The 20,379-nt window shown below is 36.5% G+C and overlaps 2 protein-coding genes across 3 annotated transcripts in view; one reads left to right on the plus strand and one right to left on the minus strand.

Moving 5' to 3' along the window:
* Positions 1 to 20,379, plus strand: part of LOC147374431 (platelet glycoprotein 4) — a 381,790-nt gene that overhangs the window by 118,776 nt on the left and 242,635 nt on the right. Inside the window, exon 3 of the mRNA XM_086398520.1 lies at positions 9,361 to 9,459. The gene's annotated coding sequence lies outside the window, so the exon portion shown is untranslated. The remainder of the gene's footprint in view (positions 1 to 9,360; positions 9,460 to 20,379) is intronic.
* Positions 14,123 to 20,379, minus strand: part of GNAT3 (G protein subunit alpha transducin 3) — a 57,312-nt gene continuing 51,055 nt past the window's right edge. For both annotated transcript variants that reach the window (XM_086398558.1, XM_086398559.1), the window contains 3 exons: positions 19,306 to 19,435; positions 18,965 to 19,118; positions 14,123 to 16,458 (listed from right to left, as the gene is read on the minus strand). In XM_086398558.1, the coding sequence (XP_086254684.1) occupies positions 16,268 to 16,458; positions 18,965 to 19,118; positions 19,306 to 19,435 (475 nt within the window). In that variant the 3' untranslated portion in view covers positions 14,123 to 16,267. The remainder of the gene's footprint in view (positions 16,459 to 18,964; positions 19,119 to 19,305; positions 19,436 to 20,379) is intronic.

Consider the following 20,379-nt stretch of genomic DNA (forward strand, 5'->3'; position numbering starts at 1 on the left):
CAAGGGACTCTCAAGAGTCTTCTCCAACACCACAGTTCAAAAGCATCAATTCTTCGGCGCTCAGCTTTCTTCACAGTCCAACTCTCACATCCATACATGACGACTGGAAAAACCATAGCCTTGACTAGACGGACCTTTGTTGGCAAAGTAATATCTGCTTTTTAATATGCTATCTAGAAAAAAAAAATGCTATCTAGGTTGGTCATAACTTTCCTTCCAAGGAGTAAGCGTCTTTTAATTTCGTGGTTGCAATCACCATCTGCAGTGATATGTCTATATTTACAATAGATATAGTGATAAGGAAAAACCAATGACATCATGCACACATGTCTAAGGAAAAAATAAATCTTTCTTACAGTCTTCTTACTTTCCTTCTTTCTTCATCCATGTGTTAATATTGATATAGCCCCAAATCAGAGTCAAGTTTATTTACAGTAGACTTACAAATCTTGCCTTTCTCATCCCCTGATTCATAAGTACACTTTGGATTTCATCTGACCAATTTTTGCTAAGGGCAGAAACACCTTTGTACTGTGTGATAAAGAAATTGTTACTTGTGACTTGAGGTCAGTGATTCACTAGTTAAAATTAGATGCTGAATGTGTGTTTGTACCTAATGATGTGTATTATATCCTAATGATGTCTCATACATTTTATTGCCTATTTTTTGGGAAGTCTCAACCTGAGCAATAACATTTTTCTAGGTTCAACTCTGGAGGTTAAATCATCTGGAAAATAGCTAGGCTGAGAAAGCCACATTGAGATTATTTCAACAGTGTTTTCATGAAAAATTAGTTTCAAGGAAGATTTGTATGCAGATGAGTGACCTCATATTGATTTTATGCAAAGGAACAAATGATTTCTTAGAGAAACAGAGAATCTTGTGTTTGGTTCAGCATTTTACAATGATGAGAAATCAGATAAATGACATTCTGATGGTTCCAGTTTTGGAACAATTAAGATTTCTGTCAGGGTAGGATTTGTGTTTCGGCATTACAATTTCATAACTTAAAAATGGTGTTCAATTCACTTCAGATACTCAGGATGAAAGCCAGATATCTGGAGAACTCCCAGGACTTCTCTTTATTCAGGCCCTTTTTAAAAAAAAATAAAAATAAAAAGCAAACTACTGTACCAAATAGTCTCATTCAGAAAAAAAGCAGCAGCACTGGCTCCTGGCATAAAACCATCATCCACAATATGGCCTCACCAGGCTCGGTTCATTGCTCTCTCTCCTGCAATCTTCACACTGTCAGTTATTAAAACTGCCCTTTATGGTGCTGGAGTCTGTTCCCTGTGTCCATGATCTAAAGGAATACAAACAGCACCCTTATTTCATTGAAACTGTGTGAACACAGCATGATATGCTGAACAGAATTGAAAACTAGAAAGTAAGTAGAGAAGACTTTTGTCCCAAGGACCTATCACAAAGTCTTTGCGATAAAGCTATTGCTATATTTATTACCTAATATTTCCCAAGGGGCTTCTCTGGTAGTTCAGACGGTAAATCATCCATCTGCAATGCAGGAGACCCAGGTTCGATCCCTGGGTCCGGAAGATTCCCTGGAGAAGGAGATGGCAACCCACTCTAGTATTCTTGCCTGGAGAATTCCATGAACAGAGGAGCCTGGTGGACTGCAATCCATGGGGTCATAAAGAATTGGACACGACTGAATGATTAACACACACACAGTATTTCTCAAAATATTAGCTGTAAAAATAATGGTTCCAAAAAAGAGTTCTTACACTGTGTCTCCTTCTCAAAGATGCACAGTGTTAAAGAAACTTTTAACTTTATTTAACTTGTCAACTGAAAGGAAAATACACAATGTCAGAGTCGTGTTTTGAGTTTCAGTTTTATTCAGGGATCTTACTAAGGACCATAGCTGGGAAAACAGCCTCTCAGACAGCTCTGAGGAACTGCTCTGAAGAGATAAGAGAGGAACCAATACCTAGTTAAATTTTTGACTAGGAAATACATGTAGTCAAGCATACATCTTGGTTAAATATATTACTGCCAAGCACAAAGACCAGAGATCTCAACTTAATGATTTTAGTGTTTTTCTGTGATGTATGGGAAGATGCATGAATCTGGGTTCATTGAAATAGTTCTGGAGACATGCATCTTAGCTATCTGGAGGGCCCTTTAATCCTGGTTTTCTTTTTTAAAATTGGAGTTTAGTTGCTTTACAATGTTGTTAATTTAGGCTGTGCTTAGTCACTCAGTTGTACTGGATGCTTTGCAACCACATGGACTGTAGCCCACCAGGCTCCTCTGTCCAAGGGGATTATCCAGCCAAGAATACTAGAGTGGGTTGCCATACTGTCTTCCAGGGGATCTTCCCTATCCAGGGATCGAACCCAGGTCTCCCACATTGCAGGTGGATTCTTTATCATCTAAGCCATTGGGGAAGCCCAAGAATACTGGAGTGGGTAGCCTATCTCTTCTCCAGGGGAACTTTCCAACCCAGGAATCAAACTGGGTCTCCTGCATTGCAGGTGGATTCTTTACCAGCTGAGCTAGTTTCTGCTATACAATAAAGTGAATCAGTTATACGTGTATATAAAACCCCTCATTTTTACCACAGACATTGAGTAGTTTTCTGTGCTAAACAGTAGGTTATGAACTGGGATATTGGGATTAACATATATACACTACTATATATAAAAAAGATAACTGGAGGATCTCAGTTTTCTTCATCCTTAGTCCTTCTCAGGGTGGGCAGCTGCAGTGGTTACCACTTAACCCTTGTGTAACTGGATGGTGAGTGACACTGTTCTTTTTGTTAACACAAAAGTGTGTTTGACAAAGCTAATCCCTCAACACTTATTTTTGAAGCTGTTTAATGTAGGAAATTCTGTTCTGTTAATTTGAAAGTGTCTTGATGATAGAGACCTCAAATTGAACTTTAAGGATTTCACAGTAACTTTCAAAGTACCTTTTCATGATGGTTCCTTGTTGAAAAACTGAATGCATAGTTTAGTGTAGGGATGGATATATAGATGGAAGAATGAACAAGCAAAGAAGTAACAATAATTCTTAGGTCTAACACAATGGATATAATTATTATAGTTAAATTTAAGATGACATGTCAGGTGATATCAGTCAGATGAACCAATACTTGCAAAGAGAGAGAGTGAAGCCACTCAGTCGTGTCCGACTCTTTGTGGCCCCATGGACTATCACCTAACCAGGCTCCTCCATCCATGGAATTTTCCAAGCAAGAGTACTGGAGTGGATTGCCATTTCCTTCTCCAGGGAATCTTCCCAACCCAGTGTTCAAACCCGGGTCTCCCACATTGCAGGCAGATGCTTTACCTCTGAGCCACCAGGGAAGTTACTATCTTTGCAAAAGATAAAGAAAATATTTGCAAAAGATAAAGAAAACATTTGAAAAAGATAAAGAAAACATTTGCAAAAGATAAAGAAAAAATCCTAATATCATCCTTTTAATCCTGTCGACTAAAAAATAGAGTCACAACCTGAAAATAGAGAGTTATTTTATTGGGTGGTGTCAACTAAAAAAAGATACACAACTTGACAGTTGTGAGTTAAATTTTATTTGGGGCAAAATGAGGACTGCAGCCCAGGAGGCAGCACCCCAGAGAGCTCTGAGACACTGCTCCAGAGAGGAAGCAGGGGAAGGTCAATATACAAGATTTTGGTGAAAGGAGGAAGTTCAATACCATTAAGCATTCATTTTACAAAAGGTTTTCTGCTAGTTCTGAGGATCTGATGTCACCATGAAGGGATTTAGTGCTTTTCTAGATATGAGGAGATACAGGGGGTTGAGATCATAAAATCAGTTCCTAAAAACATCTAACTATCTAAAGAACTGTCTCACCAGATTGCCTGGAGCACAGAGTGCCTCGCTCCACCCTGAACTCCCTCAAGGGGTGTTGAATGTCAGCAGCTGCAACAGCACAGGGTTCAATCTCCTCAGAGGCAGATGGCAAATGTCCTTTTCGTTCAGTCTTTGGCAGTGCTCTTGGCAAGTGCCAGTTCGTAGTTGACAGAATATTTAGGACTCAGGGCCCAGGGGACAGCATCTCTGTAGCTCTGAGAAAACGGCTCCAGGGAAGCAGGAGGGGTAGTCAGGCTATACACAAGTTTGCAGCAAAGGGAGCAGGAAGTCTGAACATCAAAGATCAGGTTTCAAATTAAGGAATTTAGCATTGTATAGATAGGAAGGTGCAAGCCTCTGGCCTCACTGAATTCATTCCTTTCATATGCATCTCAGCTATCTGAGCTATCTCCCTCATAGCTCAGTTGGTAAAGAATGCGACCCTGGGGTGATTCCTGGGTTAGGAAGATTCCCTGGAGAAGGAATAGGCTACCCACTCCATTATTCTTGGGCTTCCCTTGTGGCTCAGGTGGTAAAGAATCAGCCTGCAATGTCAGAGACTTGAGTTCAATTCCTGGGTTAGGAAGATCCCTTGGAGAAGGAAAAGGTTATCCATTCCAGTATTCTGGCCTGGAGAATTCCACGGACTGTATAATCCATGGGGTTGCAAAGAGTCAGACAGGACTGAGTGACTTTCCCTTCGCTCAGCTATCTGGGGCCAAATCCTGTTTCCTTGTTGACCTTAAGGAGTGGCAGATGGTTGCTACTCACATTCCCCTAGCTTTTCAGCAGTCACCTCGTGGAGGTGGCAGCATCTGCTGTGCTACAGTTTCCGGAGCCCTTGTTCACATTTGAGGGGCAGAAACTGCTGACGACTATGACATTTCTTGCTTATCGATATGGCAGGAGATATTTTCATTTCACAGGATACACTTCTAAATATTTTCTAAACTTCCACCTCCCTCAAATCCCTTCCTCCCTCTCAGCCAAGGGCTCTGTTATGCCATGAGTCATCTTTATAGATCACTATGCAACTTCACAACTCCATGTTAAGCTTTCTACCCCTTCTACTAATAAACAATCATCTCTTCTAAGCACTTCACAGGTATTATCTCATTTATTCCTGGGCTCTGACCTATAACTGTTATTATTTCCCTCATTGTGTGAATGTGGATACTAAGTAGTTAAGAACCTTATTCCAGACTATGCAAGTCATCAGGGACAAAACTAAGTTATCAGCCCAGATGACAAAGAACCCTCAGGCACTATTATTGTCTATTATATTCTGTCCACACTAGAGAGCAGGTTTCGTTTGGGTGTTTGCCTTTAAAAGCAAGCGCCTTTTCTCTTGGTGACTCATAGCATCTTCTCACACATATGAGTCCCTGTGACAATGAATAAAAAGAAATCCACATGCCGAAATTGTAACTGAGTATTATTGCAGTACAATATAGTAATTATGTATCATATTAATTATGGAACTTTAAGGAAAGGGTAAAATATATTGAATATATTCAATCTCAGAAGACAGAATAATTTATAATATAGTTGAATTATTCGTTATGGTTTAAGATACCAGAATTTGAAAGGAGCAAATCCTCTACTGATCTGAAAATATCATGTTTAGTAGGAAGTTTCCTGTACAGACAGGTGATCAAAATTAAACGCTGTTTGAACTCTAGATTGGCAGTTTTTCATACCCTGCTTATACAACTTACACATCTAAACATAAGATTCTCTTTCAAAATTTGTGCTCAGCTATACTATTCCTGCTTCTTGCCACTCCTTGTTGGTATGGAAATAAGATATGGCACCACATGGGTTACTCGGTGAAGTGATTTAAAACTGCAGCATGTTTTTATTACAGCTCTAATATCCTTAGTCAGCTGATGGCTAGAGATTAATGTCACAATTAGTATGTGGATGTTTGATATGCCTGCCTCCTGGGTTTAGAACACTTGTAAAATGCTGTGGGCTCAGCTGGGCTTTTTGTGGCCCGAGCTCACAAATGTAATATAAATAATCTGATGGGCCTCTGCTGAGATGGGGTTTGAAGATAGGCCTCTCATGGAGGCCTTGATTTAACTTACGGGGGAAAAAAAAGACTTTCAAAGTGAAAATATTACTTTCAGAAGGTAAATATCACAACACATTTTTTACACTGCTACCTGATCATCAGAAAGTCAAATTGCCTGCACTCACCATCCACATTGTGTGAGTTTAATAGATGGCAAGCTGCTTGTCATTTTGTCTGATCATGCATGAAGGAGAATTTGCTTTTTCAAATCTCTTTAAATTTCAAAGGTTACATTTTTAGAATTGAAATACAACTGAGAGATAGCACAGTCCATAGACAGTAGAAATTTATCGATTCTTTAAGCTTTTTTTCTATGTAATCATTTAAAAAGTCTCATGAATTATATCGGAAAAATTTAAAATTCCCAACTGGTTGGCTTAAATTGTGAGTTCAAGAAGGACAGGTAGGTTTCAATAGTTTAAAACACATTTTAAAAACAATGTTTAGCAAAGGTATGTTAGGTCTTCATGAAGCATGAGGTGATGAAGGCAATTGTATTTAGCAACTTGGCTCTATTAATTTACAGCAAAAAAAAAAATATTAAGATTTACTAGATTTGATAGATTTAAAAATTTAAGAAAGGACATTAGAAGAAATCTAAAAAGTAATATTTTCACTTTGAAAGTCTTTTTTTTCCCCCGTAAGTTAAATCAATTATTACTCCATGAGAGGCCTATGGTCTTTCTTCCTGTTAAACATACACACATACACACTCATATGATTAATGGAAATTACCAAACACCTAAACCTAAAGCTCACAGTTACTAACCTCATCAAGATTAAGTTTTTATTGACTTCCCATTGAAATCTATCACCAACATTCTTATGCATCTCAGTGAAGGAAGTATCTTTTATGTAATATTTTTAAATGTGAGAAATTTTAAGGAAAATAATAGATTCAAGTTATGGAAAACACACTAATAAGAGTTCCACTATTATCTACTTATTGGTTTCCCTGGTGGCTCAGTTGGTAAAGAATCAAAGCAGGAGACCCAGGTTCAATCCCTGGGTCAGGAAGATCCCTGGAAGAAGGGAATGGCAATCCACTCCAGTATTCTTGCCTGGAGAATTCCATGGACAGAGGAGCCTGGTAGGCTACATTCCAAGGTGTTGCAAAGAGTTGGACACGACTGATGACTAACAGAGATTATCTACTTATATTTATAGATATTAAAGGGTCATTGATCTGTTTATAAATTCTCCAAGTTACATTGCAAGTTTTGAAGTGTAAGCATTTTCTGAAAAGCTGTAATAGAACTTTGATCAAGTATGTTTGATAATCTTCTGGAATGTTCCAGGTAAGGGTTATTTATAGTATAGAGAGAACTAACTTTAAAAGGGACTGATACTTTGATGAAAATACAATTTGTTTGTAAGGTGGTTGTGTACAGAGCAAGTTCAGTCCTGCTAAGGAGATAAAAGTTGCTTTTGAAAGACTTGAGGAGACTTAACAACAAAAACAAAAAGAATAGAAAAATATTAGCAGTAAATTTAAATCTTCTAATTATATAAAAAATATCATAAAAAGTTATGAAACAAATGTTTAAAAATTCTAAACATTAATTCTTTTATTGTTGGGTTTTGCTATTTTTAGACTTCCCTGGTGACTCAGTCGGTAAAGAATCTGCCTGCAATGCAGGAGACCCAGGTTCAATCCCTGGGTTGGGAAGATCCCTTGGAGAAGGGAATGGCAACCCACTCCAGTATGCTTGCCTGGAGAATCCCATGGACAGAGGAACCTAGTGGGCTACAGTCCAAGGGGTCGAAAGAGTTGGACATGACTGAACAACTAATACAGACTTTGCTGTTCTAAGATTGTGCTTTATGTGATGTAATTCTCCCTTTGTGAACAATTAAGGCAATGCTCACACTTTAAAGCTTATTTTTTTATATAAATGGACTAATTATTAAGGATTTTGTAATGTTCAGCTATTCATTACCCAAAACTTCAAAAAGAAAAAAAAATCTATATGTCTTATATGGCTTCTCTGGATCAAAAATCTCATTTCAAATCTCTGGGACGTTTAGATGTATCTCTGTTTATAGAGGTGTCAGACTGGCAGGAAAAGCAAGACTGGTATTGTTTTCTTTCAGTTGTCTTTAGTATAGGATTAGCTAAAACTTCTCTCAACAGTAATGTGTTTGACTTCTCTATAAACTTGTCTCTTCCTACTGATACCAATAGGATGTGGTAAATGGCTTTGGGAAACAGATTACTGACATATTTATGTAAACTTGTTTAGAATATTAAATTGGTATATTGATTTACCAATTGGAAATTTTGCCAAATGCATTCAAGACTTTTTGTAAGTCTGAATTGAGGAGAAACAAATGATGTTCTTTTACTATGATACATCATTTTCTTTAGACATTTTTATTTCTTTCTGCCCCACCAGGAACATTAAGATAGAGTTAAAAACTGTAAAATACACACACAGAGTAATAGAGCATGAATTTACTTGCCTTCCTTATCACGATAAGGCTCACAGAGAAGGAGATACAGGGTGAACAAGCACATAGAACGGTAGTTAGCCAAGACCTGGCAGGTGAGGAGAGAACTGAAAAAAGTCAAAACCTACAGGTTGCGTTAATTAATCAATGGATGAGAAGGACAGTGTTTTAGGAGGGAACACATTTGCAAGTGGATTTAGACTGAAGAATGGCAAAAGATAGGCTAGAGAGGAAAAAAGGTACCAGGTCAGGGAGACTATCTAGATGTTATGGCAGCTGGACTTTATGACAATGGAGAGCCATGGAAGCATCTGAAGCCCTGTAATGTAATTGTTCTGCACTTCAGAAAGTCCATCCTGTCAGCTGGGTGGAGAATAGACAGGGAGTGGCAAGAATGGATGTTGGGCAGAGAGTTTAAGGAACTGTGCCAGGAATCTCTGCAAGAGAGAGACTTGAACTAGACAGGGGTGGTGATGATAGAAAAAAAGCAAATAAAGAAATATTTAAGGTGTAGAGCAATAATAGAACTTGTTGAATAATTTAAGATAGGTAACAGATGAGAGAAAGTAGGGTAGAACCTGAGGTCTGGAATAATCAACTGAGAGATCACAGGAGGAGGGATAGATTTTTGAGATTAATTAAACTTACTAAATCCTGAGTTTAATTTTTTAAGTGTTGCATTTTACTTGTCTGATCATGTCCCCAAAGGCAGTTAAAATATACATCCAAGGATCAGGAAACTGATCTTAGTTAAAGAAAAATAAAGGTGTAAAAGTACTTCTGATTTCTAGATAAGAATAGCTCTTGCTGTTTTATTGTCAGGACTGCCCGCTCCCACTCCAGGCCTTATGGGCTCCTGCTTATTCTTCAGATTTTAAATCAGTGTTGACATCTCGAGACAGGGGTTCCCAGATCTTACAGATACAAGTTCACCTGCTTCATACTTTTATAGCTTTTTATAGTAAATTTGTCTGTCTTCATGGACAGAGGAGACCGGCAGGCTACAATCCACGGGGTCGCGCAGAGTTGGACACGACTGAACAGCTACCATTTGCATCAAACACAACTGCGGAAAACCCAGTCTAGGTAAGTATTTTCAGTAATAGTAACATTTACAGGATAGTCAGGAGTTTGAGAAAGAAGCAGAGAGACAGGAGAAAATTCAGGAAAGTGTGGCATTCTGGAAGCTAAATGAAAAGCAGCTTTCAAGGAGAACTGGTGAACAATCATTGGTTTTTGGTTGAGTAATTCACAAATATTCTTTAAGACAGTGGCTCAGATGGTAAAGACTCTGCCTGCAATGCAGGATACCCGGGTTTGATCTGTGCCTTGGGAAGACCCTCTGGAGGAGGAAATGGCAACCCACTCCAGCATTCTTGCCTGGAAAATTTCATGGACAGAGGAGACCGGCAGGCTACAATCCACGGGGTCCCGCAGAATTGGACACGACTGAACAACTACTGCTTGCCTCAAACACAACTGTGGAAAACCCACATATTGGCTCCACCCTCAGGAAACTAACAGTAAAGTGGAGAAACAAATACGCATCCGTATCTGTGTACAAATATCAAACCTACACATAAATATTTCATTGTAAATGTTAGCAAGGTATAAAGAGTAAATTTGTTATAAAAAGCTATAAAAGTATGAAGCAGGTGAACTTGTATCTGTGAGGTCTGGGAACCGCCGTCTCAAGATGTCAACACTGATTTAAAATCTGAAGAATAAGCAGGAGCCCATAAGGCCTGGAGTGGGAGCGGGCAGTCCTGACAATAAAACAGCAAGAGCTAAGGACCTACTGTGTGAAGGACCAGGGCCTGTGCCCTGACTACTAGATTTAACCTGAAACTATATTTTAGCATGAGAGTGATCTAAGCTTTCAGGAATTTTAAAAAAGTAGAACTGATTTATTACTCTTGGGCAACCCAGTTTGTGGGGAGGGCAGACCTATATCCTAGGGTAGATATTGGAGTTTAGTACTCATCTGTTTCAGTTAGAGAGGTCATTATGGGGGATATGACCTTATTGTTTATTAATTTGTTAAAAACGTATTAATGCCATTACATATATGAGATACTATGGGGGAGAACGGGTGCCATATTATTCTTTTTAAGTTATCATTATTATTGTTTTGAGGTATAACTTATATGTTCATTCATTTTAAGCATATAATTGAGTGTTTGGCAACATAAGTTGTTACATTGGTCTTTAACATTTTTTTTAAACATGAATCAGTGCAGTTTTACTTCTTTGGATGGTAATGGATGCTCTATTATACCTGGCTGAACTATGAGTTGTCCTCCTGGTGAAGTCTTAACTAGGGGCAATGCCAGGTGCTAGACTATTCTTTCCAGGAAGAAATAACATGTCTAGTGCTCAACTGAGCAGTGAAAAGAGGAGAAAGTCACATATTTTATTAAGTCACATTTTAAGTGCTAATTAAAGACTCTTTACATATCATTCCTCTTCCTGCTGTTGTTTTCTTTCAATACACAATTAAGACAGTCTTACTCTGGTATCAGTGTTCAAAGATGTTGCTGATTCAGGAGCTCAGAGTGTATTGGTTTGTGGTGATTGTTTAATGTATTCTGTTCATCTGTAGATAAGAAAAGCAGCCACGTGGAAAAAGACTGTGTTCAATGTCTCACAGGGGCATGATTGGTGACAAAACTGAGATTTAAATGCCAATTCTCAAGCACAGCCAAGAGTTTCCTACCGTGACCATATCACCTGTCCTTGAGGGAAAAATGTAGTTCAAGAGGACTTCTTGCCTCAGATTCAGGATAAAATGCCTGATGAGTAACTTGCTCATGAAATCTGAGTTTAATGAGCCTTCATGTGTGGTGGTCTAGAATATAACTGCCCAGATACTTCCTCTCCTGCTTTCGAGCAAAACAGTGTGGCTGCTGCTTTAGATGATGAAGCAATGCTTCTTTTTATATTTACCAAAAAAACAGAATTATCAAAATGAACATGCACTTTTGTCTGTTTTAGATGTAATCCGTGTGGTTTGTATGTTTTTTATAAAATTTTCTACCTTTTGGTTCAAAAGGTACAGATGATTATGAAGGTATTATAGGGGAGCACATGGTATGTGTGAGTAACAACACAAAGTTACTCTTTGTTGTTCTTTCTCAGATACGCTAGAAAGTAAACACTAGTGGACTCACTGTGATGAATGACTTTGAGTTTAACTCCAAGGGAAATCAAAGCACTTCATTTGTTGGTGAATTGTCTTCCCTAATTTGTGCTGTATATAAATGTACACTTGAAAGAAACTGAAAGTCGCTCATTTGTGTCAGACTCTTTGTGACCCCATGGACCATACAGTCCATGGAATTCTCCAGGCCAGAATACTGGAGTGGGTGCCTTTCCCTTCTCCAGGGGATCTTCCCAACCCAGAGATTGAACCCAGGTCTCCTACACTGCAGGCAGATTCTTTACCAGCTGAGCTACCAGGGAAGCCCCAAATGTACACTTGTCCATCAGTATTTCAAAAATGTCATTAAATATTCAGATTTTAACTGAGTAAGATCATTACAGCATAGATCATCTTTTTCTTTGGTGTTTTACATGGGGTGCTTTTCGTGTTGAACTTTCATGTGCTAACTATATGTACAGTCATCCAGAATTTTCTCCAGTGTAAGACTTTTAATATGTTAAAAGACAGTTTGCATTGGTTTTGATATTATACTGGCATTTCATATTTGACCACTTTTGTTTTTCAGAAAACTCACAGCAATATGCATTGAAAAAAAGATTTTCCATTCCATATGTGTGCTGTTTGTTTTAATCTGACCAATTTAGAAAATGTGAATGTCTTTCAAACAATCACTATATTTGTGTGTCACATATTATTCTTTACCTGAAAGGTATAATAATTAGAGGATTATTACTGTCCTTGTGAAGTAAATTAGGGTCTTTTTCTTCCTTTTTTCTTTCTTGTGACTCTATTTATTTCTTAATTAGTGTGACAAATGTGGTTTAAAATAACAATTGTACTATTACTAGTGAAAAATGTGCTGTTAGTGGCAGTGTTGTTGATAGAAAAATGTCACAGAGCACTCATTTTCCTCTTGATTTAGTGCAGTGGTGGTTACAGAAAAAGTTGTAATAAAAAGAATAATGGAATGGCTAATATTATTAGAAGAGTGGAATTTTACTTTGATTTATTGAAAAGATAACACACTAATAAGCATCTAATTAATAACTATTCACAAAACATAATTGTTAGGCTTCAAATTATTCTTTCACTATAAGCTAATCAAGATTTTAGAAACAATTCAAATTAATGGAAAAATACACTTTGCAAAATTAATGGTTACTTAGATTTAATAATAGTTTGAAAATTGCAGAAAATAAAAGCATGCAAAGAAACTAAATATCTGTTTAATATCAAACAAATTTCAAGCTGTTTTAATAGCCATTACTCAAAAATTTGATTAAGATCGTGCATATTATGATTATCAGAAAATTATGATGTACTACTGAGCTGGAAACACAAAATGATCCGTGATTCCTAATAGGATTTTATTATCTGTGTCATTAACGTTACCAATAATCCAAATTCATTATGTTTGCAACATTTGAGTAGAAAAACACATGATATAAGTGTGCCCCCAAGTGGCTATAGGCTAGTTTGTAAAAATATAGAAAAATACCTAAATGTTTTGAATGAGGGCCTTAGCTGGTTATATTCTCCAGTAAATCCTGGCTCCACCTTAGGCAGAGGAGTGATGGTTATAAGCCTCCGCTTAGGCAGATTGTTCTCTCTCCTATTTGTAAAGTTATTCCAAGTTAGAGAATGTATAATTCTCCTATAGTTTTTACAACTATTTTGTTTTTAGTAGATACACATTAATCACCTTTCTACATGTGGTGTAGCACTGTGAAAACATATTAAGACAACAGAAAATATTTTTTTCCCTCGTATACATAGTGTTTGATTATTTTAAGTCTGAGTAATTCTCTGTCAAGTATTTAAAAATACCTTTTGTGTTTAAAATAGGATATTGGATTGAGTAAGAAAATGTGTATTAGGACAGGCTCACGGCCTATAAAAGTAGTGAGCCTATTTTTGTGATATACATGAAAATTGTTAATTATTTATAAATGTTGTTAATCAGTAGGATATTGGATATCTATAAGTTATGTTGTAGATTCAACAGAATTTGAAACCCCCTTTCCATAGACCTTCTTCATAAAGTTGTCAACTTTTGCATTTTGACACAAAGATATTACCCAATTAATACTCTTCTTCATTTAACTCTCCAGTCACTAGTTCCAAGAGGCAAAACTTATTTGTTGCTCAGCTCATGCTTCCGAAAGAACTCTGCAAGAACTGGTTATTAGTGACCCTGTTAGATGTAAGCCCACACCAGATTTCTGAGGCAGCACAGTGTGTCTACAATTGGACATATGTTAGACAGTTATGAGTTGGGGATATTAAAAATCTAAGACAAGAGGGTTATAAAACATTCTGAGTCAGGAAGAAAAGCCTCAAATAACAGAAAAGGAAAATATCATTATAATCACTTTTGAATTTTTGAATGACAAATATTACTAAAAGATTGAATTTTCAGTTGAAATAGAAGTTTTGAGTCTTATCAGTTGTAACATTTCTAGTCTCAAGGTGAGTTTCTTCTAGCTGAAGTATAACTTCCTATGTTTCCCATTCTGTTACTTTGTTTAATCTCAAATTCTTTGTATCCACTCCAACCTTTTTTTTAATTGAAAAATTTAAAAAGTAAAATCATAAATTCAGTTTTAATGTGTACAATCATTGAAGAAATAATACAAACATTTATATTTCCCTACTAAAAATTTCTCTTAATTAAAATTGTTTAGCATAGTAATTGTTCTTGATTGTGAAGAAAAGTTTTTTTAAAATTTAATTACAGAATTGGAAGGAATCGAACAGTTTTTAAAAAGATAATCCCAACTGACCTTTAATTTTAGTTTGGTAGTTTAACATATATTTTTAAAGTTCTCAGAACAAGATTTCATAAATAAATGATGTCTATTAATTTTTTGCTAAGATCAAAATGAGTTATATATTTTTAAAAGACCATTTCTGACCTTACCCTTTCTACCTATGTTATCTAAAATAGGAACTCTAAGCGTAAATCAGAGTCAAAATATAAATTATAATAGTAATACTATTTCAAAAAATTACTTTCTGGAACATTCTCTTCACACTGATAGAGAAAAATAGATTAAAGTAGAATAGGAGAACAAAAAGACAAAGTAATGGATAAAATGATAGTATTTGTAATCTTAATTTAAAATCTCAAAGCATTATATAGCTCCTAGTAAAATGTGGACTTGTTTAATAGATAATGGTTTTCAGCCAGAAAAATGTATTGAGCGCCTGAACTGAATGATTTCTTGTGCATCGTTTGTCTTTGTTATCTTAGGCTCCTTAATAACTTGTATTTCGCAAAGAAATTTCAAATTAATTGCTCTTAATATAACATTTTTATTCGATCCTATTTATTGATAACTCCTTGTGTTTTTGAAAATAAAGCCAGAAATGCTCTTGTCAAGGTTACTCACTGAATGGGGATCATTCTTACGTGCTTAGGCTGGAAATGTATTACAGAACAGTGAAGCCGTGACACTGAGACAGGGCTACCTAAATCCACCAGAGCTACCGATTGGCAAATTGCTTAATTTATATTCCTTTCATCTCATCTAATTATCTAATCTAATTAGCTCTCTTTTCAGAGTAATTATAGATCTTATGCACTGATCTCCTATTCTGACCTATATATCACCTTCGACAAGTGGATAAGTTAAATGATATCAGACATGTTTTAAAAATAAATGTTGTAAGTGATGGCACTTTAAAAAAGGAAAAAAAGTCATCTTTTCTGTTCATAAATAATGATTGTGTTGGTAATGCACCAAATAATCTTTTAAAGAGTAGGCTTTGACCATTAGCATACCATATAACATTAGAAAGGAGCATATGCTACAAACAAGAAGCTCAATGTTTCTCTTCTAAAAAAATCTCCTAATTATTTACTCTTACTTCCTACTTCTTATTCACAAAGCTAAAACACACTAGTGCTAAGATATTTAATTATTTTTTTTTCTCTTGCGGTCACGATGTATTGTCCTCAAACCATTAATTGTAATAATGTTCCACACTGCTCCGAAATAAAATGGGGGAAAGGAGTACTCCATTGAGGATGACTCTTCAGCCTGAGCAGTCTTACACTGTCTTGATCACACATGGTCCCCAGTTTTCAGTTGGATTGGTACAAAAATACATTATTGAAATCCTCAATTCTAAAGGTAAATTCAGCATTAATACTTTTTTCTTCCTATGGAAAAGTAGCAGATAAAATTGTATGCATTTCTTTGGCATGTGTAATTTCCATCAACAGGCACATGTATAGTGAACATTTCATTTGCACTGGCTGAAAAGGAGTAATTGACCAATAAAATGCCACATGTATCATCTTTGAATGTTTCTATGGTATAAGCACAGATATATTATCAGCAAAAATGAATGCCTCTCAAATTCTGGCCAATGGAAATAATATAGAATACATTGTTTTTTTCCCCATTGTTCTATGATTTTAAAATAGGCCACAATGCAGAATTTACTTCCAAGAAAATTCAGTGTCACTGATATGTACAGTAAGAGCACTACCAAAATGTATCAGTTTTCAGAACTGAAGACATAAGACACCCCAATCCTTGCTAATTCAAATAAATCAAAGCTTACCAAAGAAAGGTGATAATACATTAAAATGTTTGTGTGAAAAATTTTGCCTTACAACACTGGTTATACAAGTTAGTATCTATTAAAACTGAATACATCACACAGGACCTTTTATATCTTGAAAAGTATACATGAGCAAGAGTGGAAGAAAAAAAGCATCTGTTAGAAAAGCCCACAGTCTTTCAGATTCTCTTTGATTATTATATCTGTAACTGCATCAAACACGAACTTGACATTTTGAGTATCTGTGGCACAGGTCATGTGGGAATAAATTTCCTTATCTTCTTTTTTTAAATTCAGGTCTAGAAACTGGTTCTTGATGTAATTCCCTGCATCTTCAAATGTATTTGGACCTTGTTAAAAAAAAAGTTAAAGAAGTAAACCGTAATTGCATTTAAAAAGCATACAATTATAAATAATCTTTAGAATTTTACTTTGTGTGCTGTTTGATGTGCTCAGGATTAAAAAATCAAAATGGCAATAGTTAATTATCAGGGATTTATATAACATCTACTTTGTGTTGGAAACTATGCTTACCCTACTGGGGATTTCAAGTGGTTAAAATGTAATCTCTGCATGAAAACATCAAAATATAGTAGAACTACTAACATATTTGGGGCTCCCCTGATGGCTCAGTGAAAAAGAACCCACCCACCAATACAGAAGACATGGCTTTGATCCCTGAGTTGAGAAGATCCTCTAGAGAAGGAAATGGCAACCCACTCCAGAATTCTTGCCTGGGAATTCCCAAGGACAGAGGAGATCGGCAGGCTATAGTTCCTGTGGTTGCAAAAGTGTCAGACATAACATAGTGACTAAACAACAGCAACAACTAATGTATTTATACAACAGAGTGAGTAAGAAAGCCTGGATGTATGTCAAAGACTATGCTTGTAAATATGTGCATGCTTGTGTGCATGCGTGTTAATATAAACTAAAAGAAAAGAATGGAAATTGAAGATGAGTGGAATACATAATGAGGTAGTGTTTGAGCTGGACTTTGAGGGTAGGTAGGAGAGAGAAAAAAATCTGTGTGAAGGAAAGCTAAAAAGTGATAGGCATGTACTGTAAGATTCCAGCTATATGACATTCTGGGGAGGGCAAAAGTATAGTAATAGTAAAAAGAACAGTAGTTGTAAGGGTTGGAGGTGAGGCAAAAGACATGAATAGGTAGATCACAGGGAGTTTTAGTGTAGTGACACTATTCTGTGTAACACTAGAAAGCTGGGTACCTGACATGCGTTTGGTATTACCCATCAGACTGTGTAACACAGAGTTTATTCTGATATAAAATATCATCATGGACTTTGGTTAATAATGTATCAATATCTGCTCATCAGTTGTAACAAAATAAATGAATGACACCAAGTCAAGATGTTAATAATAGGGCAAACGGTGGGAGCTGACCAGAGAGGAAATATATGAAAACTCTCTATTTTCTGTTCACTTTTTATATCAACTAAAAATTGCTCTAAGAAATAAAGATTATAACTTATTGGAACACATAAAGTGCTTAATTATGATTCTGTATTTAATTTGTAACATTCAATATAACATCCGTGTAACTATACTTAATTACATGACAAATGTATAAGCATATAATTAATATTTATAAATAAAAAAGCTATAAGCAGTCATTATAGATTAGCCTAAGTAGCTATTTTGACAAAGTGCCACAACCCTAGCACATTTGGGCTACCCACATATCTAAGTGGTAAACTAGGTTTATATTTATGCTTGAGCTAAGTTGCTCAGTTGTGTCCAATTCTTTGCAACCCCATGGACTGTAACCCATCAGGTTCCTCTGTCCTTGGGGATTCTCCGGGCAAGAATACTGAATGGGTTGCCATGTCTTCCTCCAAGGGATCTTCCCAACCCAGGGATCAAACTCAGGTCTCTTGCATTGCAGGCAGATTCTTTACCAACTGAGCCACCAGGGAAGTCCATATTTATGTTTAAACCATAAATTTCTCCATCTAACACAGTTTCATTAACAACAGAGCATATAACTATTTACAAAAAACAACAGTCTCCAAAAGAAATACAACTCTTCTAGAGAACCTGACATTTATAGTCAATAGCAAACAGTGTCAGTACTAAAACTCTGCTGCTGCTGCTGCTACTAAGTCACTTCAGTCATATCCGACTCTGTGCAATCCCATAGATGGCAGCCCACCAGGCTCCCCCGTCCCTGGGAATCTCCAGGCAAGAACACTGGAGTGGGTTGCCACTTCCTTCTCCAATGCATGAAAGTGAAAAGTGAAAGTGAAGTCGCTCAGTCGTGTCCAACTCTTAGCGACACCATGGACTGCAGCCTACCAGGCTCCTCCGTCCATGGGACTCTCCAGGCAAGAGTACTGGAGTGGGGTGCCATTGCCTTCTCCTACTAAAACTCTAGGAGGTAGGAAAACTGGAAAAAAGCTGACACTATTCTCAAATTGATTCAAGATCGTCCTCTGGAAAGTTAATTCTAACTTTGAAGAGTCACTAAGATCTAGTACAGCGTTACAAGGTTTCATTGGGAAATATCTAAAAAATGCCAATTTGAAATAAAATTTATACTCATCATAATTTTTAAGATAATGTAGTTTGCAATGCCATTTGATACATTATATGGAGTCTCAGCCCTGTTTGGTCTAACCACATCCCCTTTATTCATTAGAGCTTTGTTTTATTGCAGGCAGTGTAGAGAGGGTTTCCTCTTTTATTTGTAAAATTCTTTCCAATGTGGATCATACACATGACTCAAGAAGTATCATAGCCTCAAACTTCCTAAATATTATACATCAAGGTCCAGATAGAAAAGTGTATCTCTATACAAGAATTTACTACTTTGGAATTAAAGGAAAAGAATCTTACCAGTATACTCTGGAAAGCAGATACTAAGATGCACTTTGGTAACTTTTTCTTGAAAGAGATCTTTTTTATTGAGAAACAGGACAATGGAGGTGGTTGCAAAGTACTTGTGATTACAGATACTGTTGAACAGGTGAAGGCTTTCATGCATTCTGTTCTGTTAGATATAAAAGATGAAAATGTGTAGGATTGTTGCAAGATATTAATGGTGGGGATTATGAACAAGGATCTAGAAATAGCATCTGTCTTTGGAAGTTCTTAATTGAGTTGGGGAATGGGGTAGTCATATTGGAAATCACAAATGCTTATTTTTTACCTCGATCTTGTCTTCCTTTTAGACTTACCACTTCTTCATCTTCCACCAGAACCATGTCATAGGCACTGAGTGCAGCACAAAATATAATGCATGTAACTCCTTCAAAGCAGTGAATCCATTTCTTTCTTTCAGATCTCTGTCCACCTACATCAAACATTCTTTAAAAAAGTAAGGATAACAGAAAAATGAATCTTACAAATATCCACCAAAATTTACATGAAGATGAACATTTGGAATTATAAATGAATGTTTGTTTAAAGGTAGTCTTTTAATTTTTACTGATTATGAAGTAAGACTTATTTGGGCAACTTGCAGCTCAAGGACTATAGAAAAAGAGAACTTTTATTTATTTTTTGGTTTTCATGCAGGCGTCCCAGGTGGCGCTAGTGGTAAAGAACCCACCTGTCAATGCTGGAGACGTAAGAGACGTGGGTTTGACCCCTGGGTTGGAAAGATCCCCTGGAGGAGGGAATGACAACCCATTCCAGCATTCTTGCCTGGAGAATCCCCTTGGACAGAGGAGCCTGAAGGGCTACAGTCCATAGTGTCGCAGAGAGTCAGACTGAGGCAACTTAACATGTATTTACACGGGGTAGAGTAAAATAATTCACATACTGACTTTGAGCAACTGGGAAATTTACAGTAGTTTGAAGTTTTAGTAAGATACCTGTTGGCCTTAGAGATTTTGATCAAAGACTATCTGTATTCTTAAATTACTAGAGCCCAGAGAAGATTGAAAGTTGTCATAATTCTGATGCTACAAGTCTTGCTTGTTCACTGAGCTCCTCCTACATTCATTCATTCATTCATTCATTTGAACAGTTATCATCTGCCTACTATGTACTCAACACTGTGCTAAACCTACTGACACAAAGATAAAAAGATATAGTCACTGTCTTCAATGAGCTTGCTGTCTTGTAAAGAGAAAAATAAATTATTATAATATTTTATAATAAATATTCTAATTTGTTGTTGTTATTCAGTCTTTAAGTCAAGTCTGACTCTTTGTGACCCTGCAGACTGCAGCATGCCAGGCTCCCCAGTCCTTCACTGTCTCGGAGTTTGCTCAGATTCAATATATATATATATATATTCTAACATA

The sequence above is a fragment of the Bos grunniens genome, chromosome 4 (assembly GCF_055505025.1).
Source record: "Bos grunniens cultivar Pamir isolate PY7600 chromosome 4, Bosgru_T2T1.0, whole genome shotgun sequence".
NCBI classification, from domain to species: domain Eukaryota; kingdom Metazoa; phylum Chordata; class Mammalia; order Artiodactyla; family Bovidae; genus Bos; species Bos grunniens.